The following is a 17,238-nucleotide window of genomic DNA, read 5'->3' on the forward strand; positions in this document are numbered from 1 at the left end:
GACCTGAGCTGAAACCAAGAGACGCTTAACCCGCTGAGCCACCCAGGTGCCCCTAACTAGAAACTTTTAAGTGTCATTTTAAAAAGTAGAATTGTTACCTGCTTTATTGAAGAGAATACTGTCTGAAAAGTACTTTTAACTTTTTAACACGGCTTTTTAACTTCTAGTGTGTTGATACTGAGCTATTTCTACATTAACATTTTATATAGTGTAATTATGCAGGAGATCCAAGATTAGATCCCAGATCTCTTATGGCCAGCATTTCCAACCTCCTACTTAGAATTTGGAGGAACTCAAAAAAGGTTTAAGAAACAAGATTTCTAGGGTGCCTGGGTGGCTCAGACGGTTAAATGTCCGACTTCAGCCCAGGTCATGATCTCGCAGTCCTTGAGTGCAAGCTCTGCATCAGGGTCTGTGCGGACAGCTCAGAGCCTGGAGCCTGCTTCAGTTTCTGTGTCTCCCTCTCTCTCCCTTCCCCACTCACACTCTGTCAAAAATAAACATTAAAAAACATTAAGGAAAAAAAATTTCTTCATTCTCCCCACATTTGGGCTCTTCAAACTGTAGTGGAAGGAGAGTACTGTAAAACTTGTAGCTTATATATCCCCTGTCAACAACCCAAATGTCTAATTTGTCATTGTCTAAACACATCAAAGATGCTCTAAGCTATGCTTTAGCTGTAAAAACCTATCCTGACTGTAAAAGAATTTTGAACATAAATAAAAATTTGCCATAGCGTTTGGCTAGCTCCACAGCCACAGTGGCGATAAGCTAAGGCTATCACTTGCATCTCAGAGATGCCAGCTGGAAAAGGAGGGTCTCTGTATGTGTAGTGGCCAATTAGTGACTTTAATTGCTACTATATCTGCAGATACTTGTTCTTAATGGTAGAGGAAAACAGAGTTGCTGAGGGTGTTGAGGGTGTTGAGGCTGTGCAGGCTATGCAATAACCTTACGGGTGCCATTTATAGATTAACGTGTGTGGTTTCCCCGCAGAGCTGTGCACTAAGCAGCTCTGAAGACGAATTATTTCCCCTTTCGTTACCATGCTTTATGAAGTCTAAAATGGGCATTATTTACTGTCATCTCAGCCAGTGATAGACTAGAAAAGGCAAAGTATGGCATAAACAGCACTGATTTGGGGTCTGGGCTTTAGCCCCATAACCAGTAATGATGAGATCTTAAAGCCACGTCTTTTCTGACCATTTATAAGAACTAGGAAAACAGTTTTGGGCTGGAACAAATGAACCAATGTGCAACCTATTAGCTATAACATGGTTATCAGAGAATGTGTGTGTGCACTCGTTGTTTGGGCAGGGGGTGGGGAAAGTTTGCCCTCAATTGAGCAGCCCAGGACTCAGCTCATGCAGGCCTTCCTAGCTTTACCATGAAATTAATAACTGGAACTTCTTGGCCTTGCAAGAATTGGAGAACACATTCCGTCTGAAGGCAAATGCCACCTCATCCTAGAGGTCTTTGAGCTCTGATTGACAAACTAGACTTGGACAAGGGGACCTACCTACTTTTATTATTTTATTCTATCCCAACAGACCTTCTGAATTAAGGCCTATTTACAGTCTCAATCTCTTTATGTGGAACAACTTGTAAAATAACTTTCCCAAAGTCCTATGAGTCACAGATAAAGTAGAAAATAGAACCCACATCTCCAAGCTACCTCTTCAGTACTCTATTCCAAGTTAACTAATTGCTCACTGGAAAATATCTCTTTGTAGGTATCATTGATTGGGGAATTTTGAGTTTGCTGGGAAATTATTAGCCCAGAGCAGGAGGCCTGGTTTTTGATTAAACAGAGCTGCCACTGGATGTGCCTGAGAACACAAAGCTAGATGTACAGAAGTGAAGCAACAGCCAGCAAACAGAATGTGCAGCGAGGCTCTGTTAACTCTGCAGGTGGGTAAGCAGGCATGGCTCAGTACACATAGGACTTCAGAAGACAAACAGAGCCTTTGTTTCTGGAGATTTAAAAAATAATGACATTCCATTGTTGCAGGGAGACTGCAATTTATTATTCAGACGCAAACAAGTTAGAAGTTTTTGTTCGGCCACAATGGTGATAAGTACTAGGGTATTACGTCATTACACAGGAAGGCTGGACACAGAGGGGTTAGAGACATTTGTTTTTGATGTGTTAGTGTCTTGTGTTTCTTTTAATGAAATTCCATTTTTCTTTCAAACTCTTAGTGCTTCCTGGATACTTTAGAGTATAATTGTTGGGTATCTGAAAAACATCCTCGGTCACTTTGGCAAGGTTATTATTTTTTTAAGATTTTATTTATAAGTAATCTTAAATTTTTTTTTTTTTTCCAACGTTTTTTATTTATTTTTGGGACAGAGAGAGACAGACAGAGCATGAACGGGGGAGGTGCAGAGAGAGGGAGACACAGAATCGGAAACAGGCTCCAGGCTCCGAGCCATCAGCCCAGAGCCCGACGCGGGGCTCGAACTCACGGACTGCGAGATCGTGACCTGGCTGAAGTCGGACGCTTAACCGACTGCGCCACCCAGGCGCCCCTATTTATAAGTAATCTTTACACCCAACGTGGGGCTCAAATTCACAACCCTGAGATCAAGAGTTACATGCTCCACCAGCAGGGCCAGGCAGGTGCCCCTTGGCAAGGTTATTTTCATTAAAATCTTTATGTCTACCAATTCCCAGAATCTGGAACAGGTCTGTGATCTTGATTCCAACCAACCAAAAGTCTTTGCAACTTACCGAGCTCATTAGCATTATTTCAATTCACCAACTCTCAGATGAGAAGAGACTTTATATCTAATCTAGATCACCCTTGGGCCACCTGGCTGGCTTGGGGCAAAGTCGGTAGAACAGGCAACTCTTGATCTTGGGGCTGCGAGTTCAAGTCCCACATTGGGTGTAGGGCTTACTTAAAAAAAAAAAAAAAAGTGGGTCACCTGGGTGGCCCAGTCATTTAAGCATCCGACTCTTGATTTCGACTAAGGTCATGATCTCACGTTTTAGAGATCTCACATATTCTGCTGTCAGCACAGAGCCTGCTTGGGAGTTTCTCTCTACCCCTCCCCTGCTTGTTGTCTCTATCTCAAAATAAATAAACATTAAAAGAAAAAAAAAACTAATTTAGGCCCCCCCTTATTTCTCAGCACATGTCCCCTCTCTGATGTGTGCCAAATGGCAGTCCAGCTTGCATGTCCCACCAGTTTCGTGGGACTTGCTGCTTCCTGAGGCATTCATTCCATCTCCAGGCACTCCCTACATATAACTTCTCAATCTTGTCTCGAAAACTGTGATAACTAGGGAAGGTTTCTTATGCCATCCATTGTGGCTTGACTATAGAATCACAAATACTCATTGGCATTGTTACCAAGTCTTACCAAAGTGGCCAATTGTGTCTGCTTGTTTAAGCAGGGAGAGGAATGCAGGCTAAAGTTCATTTCTAAAGGAAGATACCTTGGCGTTACTAAGGGTGGCTGACTGAAAAAGGCTCTTGTGGTCTGGGTGGAAAGTAAGTACAGAGGAGATCCTGACTCTGGGGTAATTTTGAGGTTATATATAAAGCCAAAATGATACTTCCTGTGTCATGACTTTTTCTAACAGTACTCAAATCTTAGAAAGGATACCTTCACCCAAAACAGAGATGGTATCTCCTCAAAGTGAGGATTTGGTGCTTTGTTTTTCATACTGTCTCTGGCCAAGCCCCCCTAGACACCTACGTATAAATACATAAAATACTAACTCTTTAAGAGAATCTAAGTTCTAGCTAGCACAGTCTTAGGTATCAGAGATCATAACTCACTACTGAGAACTCAACCTTCCGAGGCAACTGTTTGCTTTCTGGCACTCTGATCCAATGTGAGGAGACAGAGGACTCAGCCTACTTCTGAGATCGTGCCTCCTTTAAGCCATGGGGTTTTGGGGAATTTTTTGTTTCTTTGTTTTCTCTTACCATTTGAAGGTGTTAATAAATAATGAAGAGACCAAAAGGAAGGCAAGCAAGTGAATGAGGGCCTGAGAGGATCATGTAAGACTTGAGACCTGGAAAACTCCCAACTCAGAGGTACTTCCTTGGGTTGTCTCAGTTTTGTTTGTTTGTTTTTGTTTTTGTTCTGGTGCCCTCTCTGAGGCTAGTTTTGTTTTGTTGTTTGGTTTTTCCTTCCTCAACCTCATAACTTGGTATTTTGTTCAAGGATCACATATTCTCTCTGGGGTTCTTCTGGCTGGTTTCATGTAATTAGCTATTAACCAATGCAGAGCCAATATGGGCGATTCCTTCATTGTTACACTGAAGGACAGGGTCACCCAAACCTGCCCCGATAGGGGCTGCACATTCTTGGCAAAATGAGCTGAAAAAGCAGTGATGGGAAGATGAGAAAGAAGTAGCTTCCTAAGATAGGTTATAAGCACATGGGGCGCAAGGGACACGGAGGAGAAATACCTTAGGGTTTAGGTATTAGGGCCCTGGGTCGAAGGGAATTAATGAAGCCTGGGCTACAACTGAAAGGAAATTTTTATATGTATGTACATGCACCCCACCCCCACAAACTTACTTTCTTATAATAAAGGAAAAGAAAGCCAACTACAATTTCCCCAAAAGCTATTATCTTAAAGAACCAGAGTCCCATGGCCAGATACCAGATATCAGAAACAATCCAGAGTTCAGCCCTTGGGGGCTCTGTAAGCCGCGAGCTTAAAAACCACTGGGCTGCTTCCCATTTTGCAGGCAGTTCTGAATGATCCTAGGTCCTGCATGTGGGACTGCAGGACCCTGACTAATTGAAATCCCCACTATACCAGATGCTGGGGGAGAGGGGTGGCCAGATGTCAGTAATTCTTGCTCAGCAAGCCCTGTGCCAGGCTGATAACCAGCAGTAGGACGGCTCCTTTAGATTTCAGTTCCTTGCTATTTCTCCTGCTCAAAAATGGTGAAAGAATGTTAGATGAGGAATGTGGAGGAGGAGGAGCAAGAAATGAGAAAGAAGGGAAGACATTTTTTCATGACAGGATAATGTGCTTTCGATACAATTGAGTGTTGTCTGCATTTCGGGGGAGATTCTTGGATAGTTCAGAGTTTCTTCCTATTTGATCTAGAAGAAGAAGAAGGCTGGACTAAGATCATCTAAACCTGAAAATTATGGCTCCAGGAATTCCTCATATCAAGCCTTAAACATCTCTCCTCTTTAAAATTGCTTTGCTGTTTGTGAGGCCAGGATGGAGCTTTGGGTCAAAGCAGGTGTCTTCTTTCTTGATGACAAAATAAAACTTCAGGGCAAAGCTCTTAGCAACACATAGAACTAGATGCCTGCCCTATTGTTTAATGGCCTAATCCAAACCAGGATGTGCGGATCAATCTGTACGATGCCTTAGTTTACTCTGATCTTCAGCATTATTCCTCATGAAACCAAACACCATAAAACCAGTCACTGAGTGGCCAGATCCAGGAGGAAGTTTTTTCTACATCTACACGGATGGCCTTTTGAATAAATTGACCAGAAAAACTTGGTAATGGGAAATACTCATAAATCACTGGGTCAGCACCAGCCAACCTCTTGGAACTTTTGCTTTCCCTGGCCCCAGGTGTCTCTCCAGGCTCTGGAGAGGAAGAGACTAGTAGTAGGGTCAGAAAAGAGGGCAACTAACCAGAAAATACCAAAGATACAAGATTTATACTTTTTGCCACTTAGAGAAAGCCCATGTGGCAGAAGAAAAATAGCTCTGGCTAAGGTTTTCCGGAATAACCTCCAGGAACGGTACTGGAGGGAGCAGCTAGAGTACCTAAGTGTCTGGCTCTTTGAACCATGGTCTGGCAGACTGTGTGTGAGGACTTCCTCTTCCTAGAATCATCGATCTCTCTAGGCTTGAGGTCCTCGCCTGAAGCCCCAGATCTGCCCAACCAAGATTTGCAGAACTAGTCCGGAAGACAGGACCTCAGTCTTCCAGGCACAGACACATTCACTCCATACCTTAACCTCACCACCCCAGCCTCAGCAAGCATTCACTGCCTCTGCCGCCTTTCTCACACTCACGCAAGACTGACGCAGCCACACCGCTCTAGGAGCTTCCACAGCTGCCACAGCATGAAGTCAGCAGAGAGCCACAACCACAGAACCAAATGAGGGAAGTGGGACTAAGACACAAACATCCTGTCCTCACTGCAGTGAGTGGCTCCAGATCAAGAATCAGGGTCACAGAGCTGATTATTTATGTGGGACACAGCTCCCCGATGACATACATAAACCCATCTTCTCTGTAGTCCTTTTGAGTGAGAGAGTATTTTCTCCTGAATCCATGGCTTAAATGGTGCTATTCTTTGGTTTAGGAGGTTGATGACAGGAGACAGAGACAGTGACAGTGACAGCCCAGCTGCTGACCAGGAAGAGCCAGGATGTGTTGAGCAAAGCCTGGGGCAGGAGTGTTCTCCGGGTAAAGTGAGCACCAGCTTGCTGGAAGTCCCATCTCTTCCCACGGACCAGTTCAAGAGAGAAGGGGCTGAATCAGTGGCCAAGAGCTGGGACCGCCTGCCGCCTTCAGTGCTCACCACCTTTTCAGGACTCTGGCGTGCCCAGCCCTGCTCTTCTGTGCAGGACTAGGGATGTTCCTGGGCCAGGTCTCACCTTGTGTACGATCGCTTCCAGCTAAAGATCTCCTCCAGATGGGAAGAGGGAGAGACCTCCCGCTTCTGCAGGGTTCCCCAGCGACGGCGGCCCCCTAGGAATGAAGCTCGGCGCCTGCTCAGCCCCTTCATCCTCTCTTCCGTTCGGAAGAACTCAGTCAAGGCCCGGAAGTACTCCAAGATGACCTCATGGCTCCAGGCTGGCAAGGGCTCCTGGCGCAGGAAGCCACAGTGGCCTCCATGGTGACTGAGCAGGAGGAAGAAGTAGGGGTTGCTGTGAAAGAGTTCGGTGGGCAGAAAGTGGTCTGGGGGCCCACACACGGGGTCATCAGCACTACAGATACACAACACGGGCACGGCAGCCTCGTCCACATCCCGGAGGGGGTCGTTGTGGTCCCAATAGGTGTCCCAGCTGATGGGGAAACTCTTGGTGTGGCAGAAGAGGGTCTCCTCAAACTCTCTCAGGGAGCGGCTCCTGAACAGTTTGTGGGTGTCCACTGTGTCCTGCAGGGCCGAGGCGTACCTGGCAGCAAGAAGGTGAACAGGGAAGGTAGGAAGGAGAGGGAAGAATGAGAAAACAAATTGATAGTAGAAGTAATGGGGGGGGGGGGGAGTTCACAGGCCAGATTCTGGCCACAGAAACCTTCTTTGGCCATATAATATTTTTTAAAACTTGCATTTCATTGTCATCATTTAAAGATTTTATTTTTTTTTCTTTAAAGTTTTATTTAAGTAATCTCTACACCCACTATACGAGTGGGGCTTGAACTCATGACCCCGAGATGAAGACTCCCGTGCTCTTCCAACTGAGCCAGCCAGGCACCCCTAAAGATTTTATTTTATTTTTTTTTTTTTTTTCAACGTTTTTTATTTATTTTTGGGACAGAGAGAGACAGAGCATGAACGGGGGAGGGGCAGAGAGAGAGGGAGACACAGAATCGGAAACAGGCTCCAGGCTCCGAGCCATCAGCCCAGAGCCTGACGCGGGGCTCGAACTCATGGACCACGAGATCGTGACCTGGCTGAAGTCGGACGCTTAACCGACTGCGCCACCCAGGCGCCCCAAGATTTTATTTTTTAAGTAAACTCTACACCCCAATGTAGGGCTCAACTTTACAACCCCGAGATCAAGAGTCACGTGCTCTGCCGACTGACCAAGCCAGGTGCCTCGTCATTGTTTAAAACCAGGAGGTTGTACATAAAAGGCAGCTACTTGGGTTCTCAAGGGAAATGGAAAGGTCTGGCAATGTGGGCTGGCATTCCTCAGGGCAACAAGCAGTGCACCTCTTCCCTTTTTCCTGTGTCACAGTTCCTACCAGGCCTGCCACTCTTGACGTTACCTGCCCAGCCCTGGGGCAGCAAATGACTTTACAGCTAATGATCCATAGTGTGACAGCTCTCCTCCTGATCACAACTTCTGATCCTCTGTAGGGAACTTGTTTTGAATTCTCACCTCCTGAACCCCTGCTAGAGCTCCCTGGCTCAGACTATCCAAACCAGCAGGTGACATCCCCCATCGTTAACATTTTACTTTAGGTTATATTAGCCTTTTTTTTTTTTTTTTTTTTTTTTTTTTAAAGCTAATATGCTGGGGGTGCCTGGGTAGCTCAGTCTGTTGAGAGACTCTTGATCTGGGCTCAGGTCATGATCTCACGTGAGTTTGAGCCCCGCCTCGAGCTTGGGATTCTGTCTCTTCCTCTCTCCACCCCATTCCCCTCAAAATAAATAAACTTAAAAAAAAAAGCCTAATATGGTGCCCAGATAATGGCAAATAAGTGTGGCCTTGAGCAGTGATGCAGGTATTCCTAGAGAGGGCCCAGCAGCAGAGGAAGTGGCTGGGAGTATCATTACTTTACAGGGTAACCTCCCACAAGGGAGCCTGAGAGCTACTGCTCTGGGGAAGAGGGACATTTTTGCTGTTTCCACCCTCATGGAGACAGCCCAGCACCCTGACAAGGGGGCCAGGACAGGCAGCTCAGTCTTTTGGGTGGTTCAGTCCAAACTTAAGCCAGTTGAATTTGGATGTGTGTCTCCTACAACATTCAAAAAGGTTTGCCCTTTTTTTCAATCCCAATTTTCCATGGGCAGGGCAGATCCTAAAGGCCCAGACTTCCTCTCCACTTCTCTCACCTTACTCCAGCTGGTGCCCAGAGTCCGCACTGGTGGTGGTCATTTGGGGATGGAAACTGGCAATTAAGCCATATAAGAACACCTTACCCTTGAACTCCTCACAAGTTCTGGGTTGCCGTGACAGCATTGGGCCATTGTGGAGCTCAGGGATTGGCCTTCTCACAACAAAATGGGGCAAGGAAAGAAAGAGGGGGCAGCTGGGTGGCTCAGTTGGTTAAGTATTTGCAGCAAATTCGAGCCCTGCATTGGGCTTTCCGCTGTCAGCTCACAGAGCCTGCTTCAGAACCTCTGTTTCCCCCACACACACATATATTTCTGCCCCTCCCCTGCTTGTGCTTTCTCTCTCTCTCTCTCTCAAAAATAAACATTTAAAAAATCTATTTAGGGGTGCCTGGGTGGTTCAGTGGGTTGCTGTCCGACTTCAGCTCAGGTCATGATGTCGAGGTTCATGAGTTCAAGCCCCATGCTGGGCTCTGTGCTGACAACTCAGAGGCTGGAGCCCACTTGGGATTCTGGGTCTCCCTCTCTCTCTCTGCCCCTTCCCTGCTCGTTTTCTCTCTCTCTCTTTCTCTCTCTCAAAAATAAATAAAAACGTTAAAAAAAATTTTTAACTAATAAAAATTAAGAAAAAAAAAAAGAGGAAAGAGAAATCACAATTGCCACCACTTTTTGAGCACCTACCCAATGCTAGGATTTGAACCCCAGTGGTTCTGACTGCACATCCCAGGTCTTTCTGCACACCACACTTTCTGCTATAATGTCTTTGATCTCATTTTGCCATTTCCTAGGAAAGCTATGGTGCATGCTGAGATGTGGTTATTTGCTGTGGGAACATCGATCAGGCCTTCTCAGTGCCAAAGTCTCACCTGTCACAATAATGGTAGATTGCTCTCCTTTTGGAGACTTTTTTTTAAAAACTATGTTGACATATTCTTTAAATGTTGGGATTCAATATACCTAGGAATATGCAAAACATCTGTCAAGTCCAAAGAATGTTAAAAATCACGTAACACCAAATTTCTGATTCCTGTCACCTCCAGTCTCAGATACTGGAAGGAAACATTCTGGATAATCATTTGTAATTGCTTCCAGAGGCCTCTTTGCTGATTTGACAAACTGTGTGAATTAAGTGGTAAATGTCAGGTGCTGCCTCTGCTACAGGTGGGGCAGGTGATCAGGTTGCTAGGACACGCTGGGGCTGAGGTGAGGCCACGCGCTCCAGGCCAGGAGTCCCTATTTTAGCATAACGATGCGAGCCCATCTATGGCTTTTAAACCTGTTTCCCTGGTTCTGTGTAGACCAGAGGGTTAGGGCAGCTTCAGAAATTGTGTGAGGAGAACTTTGCTCAAACTGCCCTAAACCTATTTGATTCAATACTAGGCAGAAATGTTTCTTGGTCACCCTAAGACCTCTATTGCCCCCTTGCCCGGCTGGGGCCTCCGTTACCCACCTGCTGAGGGTGATCTTCTGGTGGAGCAGAAAGCCCCGCTCGTAGGGCCAGGGCAGGCCGGCCTCAAACCACTCGCGGCAGCGTAGCACCGGCGAGATGCAGGCGGCGCCGGTCACATAGCTGGAGGAGCCGCACTCGCCCAGGTAGGAGAGCAGGAGCGCTGAGCCTGAGCCCTCGCTCACCGCGAACAGAGGGGCCGCCGGGTGTCGGAAGCGGATGTAAGTGACCGCCTCCTTGAGGTCGGACGGGTCCCCGAAAGGCTGCAGCCGGGGACTGACCAGCGGGCAGCCGTGGTGGCCGCGGCGGTGGAAGATGACCGGGTAGTAGCCGCGCTCCAGGGCGAGCAGGCAGAGGCCGAGCACGTTGCGAGTGAGGCGCCCCCATGCATTGGGGATCACCAGCAGCACCGCGGGAAGGCCCCCGGCGTTGGTGACCCGCCGACCCCGGGGGCAAGGTCCCACGACCCAGTCTAGGGCCACCAGCCCGTCGTCCGCCAACTGCAGGTACTCTCGGGCCAGTTCAGGCCCCGGCCCCACCGGCAGCACAAAGTGGCAGAGGGTCTGCAGGTGGGGCCCGGAGAGCCAGGAACGCGGGCGCGGCTCCAGAGCTGCTGAATGTCGTAAGGCGCTCAGCAGGCACTGGGCCAGCGCCGACGGCTTACAGATGAGCCTGCACCCTCCGGGCAGCGGCTCACGCCCGTCGCTGAACTCGTCCGCGGTGCCTCTGCCGTCCACCTCCTCCTCGTGGTCCCGGCCGCGAGGCCCGGGCAGAGTCCTCGCTCCGACGGCGCGCCGCAGCCGCGGGGCGAGCAGGCCGAGCAGGGCGAGCGCGGCCAGAAGCAGGGCGAGGGCGGCGCCCCACGGCGGCATGGCAAGGCGGGAGAGCCCCCGGCGGATAGCGGGCGGCGGGTGGAAGGCAGCGGGGCCGTCCCCTCGGCGAGCTCCCCGCTCTGCCCGCGGCTCCGCCCGGCGGCGGGCAGCTGCCCCAGGCTCTCCTGCGCGGAGGTGGGGGGTGGACGCTCCGGATTGGCCGTGGCCCCGCAGAGGCAGCCAGTTCGGGCCCGGCTCCCCTCACCCGCCCCCCACTCCCGCCCCTGGCCCTTTGTACAGCGATTGCGACAAGCTGAAGCAGAGGGTGAAAGGAGCCTAGGCCACAAAAAGGGAGTGAGGACGCGCCAGAGGGCCGGAAGGGAGTGGGGAGGGCAGCGAGCCGAGGAGTGGGGTGTTGTCGGCAGACAGTGGGGAGACTCGGAGACCGAGGATCCGGACTCGGGGATGAGCATCAGAGTCCGCGCCGACCCCTCGCCTCTGCCCCGCTTGGTGTGTAGCTGCGAGGGTAGACCCTGAGTCGCTGCGCCCTCAGGGGCCACAGTTGAGAAGTAGCAAAAGGGAGAAGTGCATAAACCACAGCTCAGGGCGCGGGCTCTCCCGTTCCCGCGGGGCGGCTGCAGCCGGAGCCACCAGCCGCGCCTCCCTCCCGAGGCTTGGCCGCGCTCTCTGACCTGTGTGTTCGTCTCGGCCCCGCGGGCACCCTCAACTGCGCGAGAGCCCAGTTGGGCGGGGGTCCGGCTCAGCGCCAGCGAGGGCTGAGCCGGCGTCCCGCCCAACAGCTGGTTTGCTGCAAGGGGCTCGTTCCCTTGCCTGCATCAGCGTGTGGTCTCTATCCCGCCCCCGCCCCACCCCCACCGGGAGCATAGGGTTCCCCAGGAGCCTGGCTTCAGATAGAAGAAATCCTCAACACCGCTCCCTGAAAAAGACCTCCCCAGAAGCAACAGCCCCAAACTCGGGGAAAAGACGCACTCGGGTGCCTTGCGAGAAGGATGCCTGTCACCCTACGATGGGGCCATGGCAGGGGATAGATTGCAGGCCCTTCATCGGTTCAGTAACTGGCAACTGGGGGGGGGGGGGGACGAGGGATGGGTAAGAAATCCCCCTGTAGGTCACGTTCTTGCTCTATTTAGAAATAACCCGTTCTCGCTCTACTTCTAATTTGAGGCTGGTCATTTCAACCCTCATCCTCCACCCACGTTCCCTTCTTTCGTCAAAATCCTGAGTCGGGCCAAGGAGAAGGGCATTGGAAAGAAGACAGCAGAACCGGCGCCCCCCTGCAGGGGAGGTCCCGCCAGCGCTCCCTGCTGGGGGCGAAGCCTGTGACTCCATCTCACGGTGACAGATGTCTCCCTGGGCACATGCCAGCCATCGGTGAACTAACGACGACAAGAGCGGAGGCGGGCATGGGGGAAACAAAGCAGCCCCAGGCCCGGCTTCAGCTTCCACGGACTTCTGGGCCTAGGGAGGGTGGTGGCCTGAGACCCACCGAAGCTCCTCTGGGTTCGGGCCCTATTTGCGAGGGCACGAGTGGAATGGGCTGAAGGTGAAGCTCTAGAGCGGGGACGCTCTTCCTCCCGCAGCTCGGACTTCGTGATTCTGCCCCTCTTCTAGTTGCAGGTCACACTGACGTGTATGAAGCGGGTTTGCGGGAGGAGCGTACCCGTCCTCCCTCCTGGGCCACTCGGTCCACTGGGATCCCACTTCCCGCCCTTCGCCTGGCTCCATGATCCCACCCAAGCACTGCAGCTGCCCTCCGCAGGCCGTGGAGACTCGCTGGTACTGAAGCGCGGGTGAAGGAGAGGTCCCCGCCTGTGCTGCAGCGCCGTGCGCTTGGGCAGGGCTCCTGCGCAAAACTTTTCCGGCTTCTGGCTTACAACGCGTGCGCGCAAGGTCGGTGGTTGTGGGCGGGTATTGGGGCGGGGCGGAGGCGGGGCGAGAGTAGTACGCAGCTGCGGGGGCGGGGCGGGAGGCGCGCGATCTTGGGAGTCGTGTGCGGGTGGGGGCGGGAGGGCGCGCGCGCGATCCCGGGATCTACGTGGGCGCGCGCGGGGGCGCGGGGAGGGAGGGGGCGCGCGTTCTCTGGCTTGTGGGACTTCGGGCCGAGCCCCGGGCCGCCGGGATGGCGCCTCAGCCGCCTTTGCCCCAGCTGCTGCTTCTGGCAGCCCTTGCGGGGCTCCTAGGTCCTAGTGAGGTAAGGCGACCCGCTCTTGAGCAGGCTTCGGCCTGAGATCTCAAAGCGCTTTGTTGAAAGTTGGTCCTGGAAGGAGTGGAGCGTGGAGGGGGAACTAGGAGTCCTCTCCTGACTGGCTGGGCCTGGGAGGGAGAGGGCAGGGCCCACACCGAGGCTAGTTCTCCCAGTTCTGTGCCTTGGACCCACAGGTGGTAGCTGAGCCAGAGGAGGAAGCGGGGGCCAGTTGTCCCGAGGGCCCGTGGCCTCTGCCCCCACAGGTAGGAGCTTGGCGGGGGATGGGAGAGAGGGGTGTGAAGGGGTAGTCTAGCCCCGCTCTGGCCTTGCTGCACCCTCCACCGTCACCCTCTGAGGACCTCTGCGGGTTCCTCTGGCCCTCAGTTGCCAGCGTCTCCATCCCAGCCTGGCCTGATGGGGCCTGCTGTCCCCTCCCCACCCGCAGGCGGAGCCCCAGCTGCACTAAGCCCTCCTTTTCCCCTCGTGCATAGGTGTCACCAAGAGTGACCTACACGCGGATGAGCCCATGGCCGGTAAGTACAAGCAGGGAGCCATCCTTGGTGTCTGCCCTCGAAACAGCTCCTTGCAGGCTTCCTCCGCTTTTTCTGCTCACCAGCTCCATTCTTCACCAGTTCCCTCAGTGTTCTTAGGCCCGGGACAGTGAGCCATAAGCCTCTGTCGTCTGCAGTGCTGTGTCAGGAATGCTGTCCGGTAGCTGTCTGCCCGTGGGCAGGAGGCTGCAGGGGGAACTCTGGCCCTAGTGGCAAAAAAACAACCCATGCCCCAACTCTGCTGTGTGACTGTGGAGAGTCTCCTGACTTCTCTGAGCCCCAATTTTTTTAAGAGGGGCTGTTAATAATGTCCCACCTCCCCAGGACTAAATGAAGTGTGTGTGATAGCACTTTGGGAAGTAGGAAGCTGTATGAGGTAAAGAGTGTGCCTCAGTTACTGGGCACCAGACCGTGGCTTCACCTTGCGTGGCTGCCTCTCTGTTTTCGAGGCCAGTGGTCAGATACCTTCCCTGTCCCTTTGGTTTTCCTTTTGAAATATCTAACTTTAAAAAAAAAATTTTTTTTTTAATGTTTTTATTTATTTTTGAGACAGAGACAGAGCATGAGCAGGGGAGAGGCAGAGAGAGAGGGAGACACAGAATCTGAAGCAGGCTCCAGGCTCTGAGCTGTCAGCACAGAGCCCGATGCGGGGCTCGAACTCACGGACTGTGAGATAGTGACCTGAGCTGAGGTCGGAGGCTTAACTGACTGAGCCACCCAGGCGCCCCTAACTTTTTTTTTTAAAACCTTGTAATAGCTTCTGGCCAAGAAACCTCATGCCACCTACCTGATTCTTTCCCTCAAACAGCCCTTTCATTAAGTCATTCCACTGTTTGGAAACCTTCAATATCTTATTTCTCGTCTTATCATGGTCATACCCAACCGACCCCTCACTCCCACCCCCAGCTTTTCGGGCCTTGTCTGACCTCCCCAAATCTTTGGTTCTTCTCCACCACACGTGTGAGTGCCAGGCTTATTCCCACTGCTGTACCTTTAATGCCACTTACTCTCCACACCTGGCCTATCCTGACTAGAAGCTGGAGTGGGCAGCTCCCTGCCCTCCTGCCATCCATCCCATCCACCTCCAAAGCCCAGTGCAAGAGTCAGCTCTTTCCTGAGAACTTGCCTGATCACATCAGCCCTTATTCATCACCTTCTCCAAATTCATGTAATGGTTACAACTTCTGTCTTACAACTTAATGGCTAATCACTTTGAGTTCTATTAGTTCTTTCATTTGCATTAGTTCTATTGCCCTGAGTTTCCTCTACATTTCCCGCAAGCAGAGTTCAGGCGTTGTCTTTTGGCATCTCCTGTAACATCTGGCACAGTGTGGAGCATTAGGTCAGCACAATCAAAAATAATTAGTAATTGATGAAGTGTTTGCATCGTGGAACCGTGTACCTGCTGCCTGAGTGCCCTGCATTTGGATGTTTGGGGAAGATTGAATATATAGGTAGATCAGTAGATAGGAGACCTGGTCTCCATTTGGGGGATGCTTACAGTCTAGACTGGGGACCCGTAGAGCCACTGTCACAGGTGCAGAGAAATACAGCTGAAGAGTGTGTTCTGACAGCGTTAACCAGGCTTGCTGTCATGGAAGCTGTGAGCTTTGAGGTGTGGCATTTGAGGGAGAGGAGGGGTGAAAATGCTCAGAGGCAGAAGGGAGTGCTCACCAGTACCCAGGGCTCTTTGTCCTTTCCTGAGCCTGAAGGTGGGTCATCTGGCTGCCTTGGAAATCCCTTTAATAAAGCTGGTCTCCAGGATGGGAGAACTTGGGATTCTCAGAGAGTCATCTGGCCTGGCTTAATGTCTCCATGCCATTACTCCAGGCTGAGGATGTCACCTTCCTCTACCACCCCTGTGCCCACCCTTGGCTGAAGCTCCAGCTTGCCCTCCTGGCCCACGTTTGTGTGGCCCAGCCCTCACTGGCCCCGGACTCCAGCCTTACTCAGGAGCGGGTAAGCAGTTGATGAAAGGTCGTTGTTTCGCACTGGCAGAGGCTGCAGCCCCATGTGCAGGAAAGGAAAATTCAGGGACTTCCTCTTGCTGGCTCCCCACCTTCAACTTAGTTCTCCTTTCCTAGCCCTTGGTGCTGGCAGCATGTGGGGTGGTGCTGGAGATGGCACGGATAGAGCCAGCCTGGGCTGCCCACTGGCTGAAGAGGCGGCGGCGGCGGAGGAGGCTGAGGAAGGAGAAGGCATGGTTCTGCTCTCACGGTCTTTCTGGGTCTTCTCCCTTGGTGCCAAGGCCAGGTAGAGGGAGGCTGTGCCGGAGAGGGTGTCTGCAGGTGAGGGGTGCTGGGCTTGGTTGGTGGTGGGGTCCTTGGGTTATCTGGGCAGGAAAAGGGTGACTGCTGTCTCTCTCCCCAAAGGCCCCAGCTTTGGCTTTTACCCTGCGGAGCTGGCGGCCCCCAGGTGTGGAGGAGGCAGCTGGAGGGTCCAGGCACCTCTCTCCTGGCGGTGCCAAGAGGCGTGGGCTGCGGGCCGCTCTCGGTCTCCAGCCCACGCCCTCAGCCCTGAGGCTCCCCCCTGCCTCTCCACGGAGCTTGGAGGCCAAGCAACCCATGCCGGCAGCCCGGGGTGAGGGGAGTGATGCCCCATCTGTGCCCACTCTCCCCTTGATGCATGAGGGGCCCAGAGGCAATGCCAGCTCCAGGATAGAGGCTCAAGTGCTCAAAGGGCAAAGCAGCCCAGGGGGCTGTACCTGTCCAAGTGAGGCTTCCCCAGCCCCTCGGGCAGCAGCGCCCCCGCGGGTAGCCCGGGGCCCTACCCCGCGCACGGAGGAGGCTGCTTGGGCGGCCATGGCCCTGACCTTCCTGTTAGTGCTGCTCACTCTGGCCACGCTCTGCACACGGCTGCACCGAAACTTCCGACGGGGGGATAGCATCTACTGGGAGCCCACAGCGGACAGCCAGGACACGGTGGCTGGTGAGAAGTTAACCCTCCTTACCCACCCAACCCAGCCCTGGACCTCCAGGGCATCCCTGCCGATCACCGACCCTTCCCCACCCTGCCCGTAGCTGTGCTGAAGCGCAGGCTACTGATGCCCCCGCGCCGGGTCAAGCGCTCTCGCCGGAGGCCCCTCCTCCCGCCCACGCCGGACAGCGGCCCGGATGGGGATAGCTCCGACTGACTTGACCCCAGCCCTGCCACTTTGGCGGATTTGGTTTCGCCGCGCCTGGTGAGGCAGCGACCTCTGCCACGTGGACCCTGCTCAGGACCGCCCCCTGGTGGCCAGATGGAGCAGTCCTGCCTAAGCATTGCAAACGGGCTTGTTCTTTAAGGTGTGGTTGGCTGGGGGCGGCGGGGGTGGGGGGAGGGATGGGCTGTGTTTCTAATTAAATTATTTTGGTAGAGTTTGGAGTTGAGCTTGTGTCTCTGCCACACAGACACTCCCACCCAGGACACTGTCCTCGGCCACTTAGGTTTTGTTTGAAGTGGGTGCTTACAAAATCAAGTTAGGCACCCACCAGCCTGCCTCCAGCCT

General features: G+C 52.4%; 2 protein-coding genes across 6 annotated transcripts; one reads left to right on the forward strand and one right to left on the reverse strand.

Annotated features, from left to right (window-relative positions):
- Window positions 1–6,171: 6,171 nt before the first annotated feature.
- On the reverse strand, window positions 6,172–12,048 carry ABHD15 (abhydrolase domain containing 15). Its single transcript, XM_058705648.1, has 2 exons — window positions 10,186–12,048; window positions 6,172–7,128 (listed from the first exon to the last, which is right to left on the reverse strand). Exons 1-2 carry the CDS (start codon window positions 11,052–11,054, stop codon window positions 6,603–6,605), a joined length of 1,395 nt encoding a protein of 464 aa, XP_058561631.1. The 5' UTR covers window positions 11,055–12,048; the 3' UTR covers window positions 6,172–6,602.
- Window positions 12,049–12,121: 73 nt separating this feature from the next.
- Window positions 12,122–17,107, forward strand: TP53I13 (tumor protein p53 inducible protein 13). 5 transcript variants are annotated; one of them, XM_058705653.1, is made up of 8 exons: window positions 12,122–12,515; window positions 12,627–12,905; window positions 13,395–13,463; window positions 13,692–13,733; window positions 15,582–15,710; window positions 15,836–16,039; window positions 16,124–16,679; window positions 16,772–17,107. In XM_058705653.1, exons 4-8 carry the CDS (start codon window positions 13,719–13,721, stop codon window positions 16,882–16,884), a joined length of 1,017 nt encoding a protein of 338 aa, XP_058561636.1. In that variant the 5' UTR covers window positions 12,122–12,515; window positions 12,627–12,905; window positions 13,395–13,463; window positions 13,692–13,718; the 3' UTR covers window positions 16,885–17,107. The 5 variants fall into 5 exon arrangements, with proteins under 5 accessions (XP_058561636.1, XP_058561635.1, XP_058561637.1 ...); XM_058705649.1 differs by lacking the exons at window positions 12,122–12,515; window positions 12,627–12,905 and adding an exon at window positions 13,061–13,206; XM_058705652.1 differs by lacking the exons at window positions 12,122–12,515; window positions 12,627–12,905; window positions 15,582–15,710 and adding an exon at window positions 13,058–13,206.
- The last annotated feature ends 131 nt before the right edge of the window (window positions 17,108–17,238 follow it).

This window comes from Neofelis nebulosa, chromosome 16 (genome assembly GCF_028018385.1).
Source record: "Neofelis nebulosa isolate mNeoNeb1 chromosome 16, mNeoNeb1.pri, whole genome shotgun sequence".
In the NCBI taxonomy this organism is placed as follows: domain Eukaryota; kingdom Metazoa; phylum Chordata; class Mammalia; order Carnivora; family Felidae; genus Neofelis; species Neofelis nebulosa.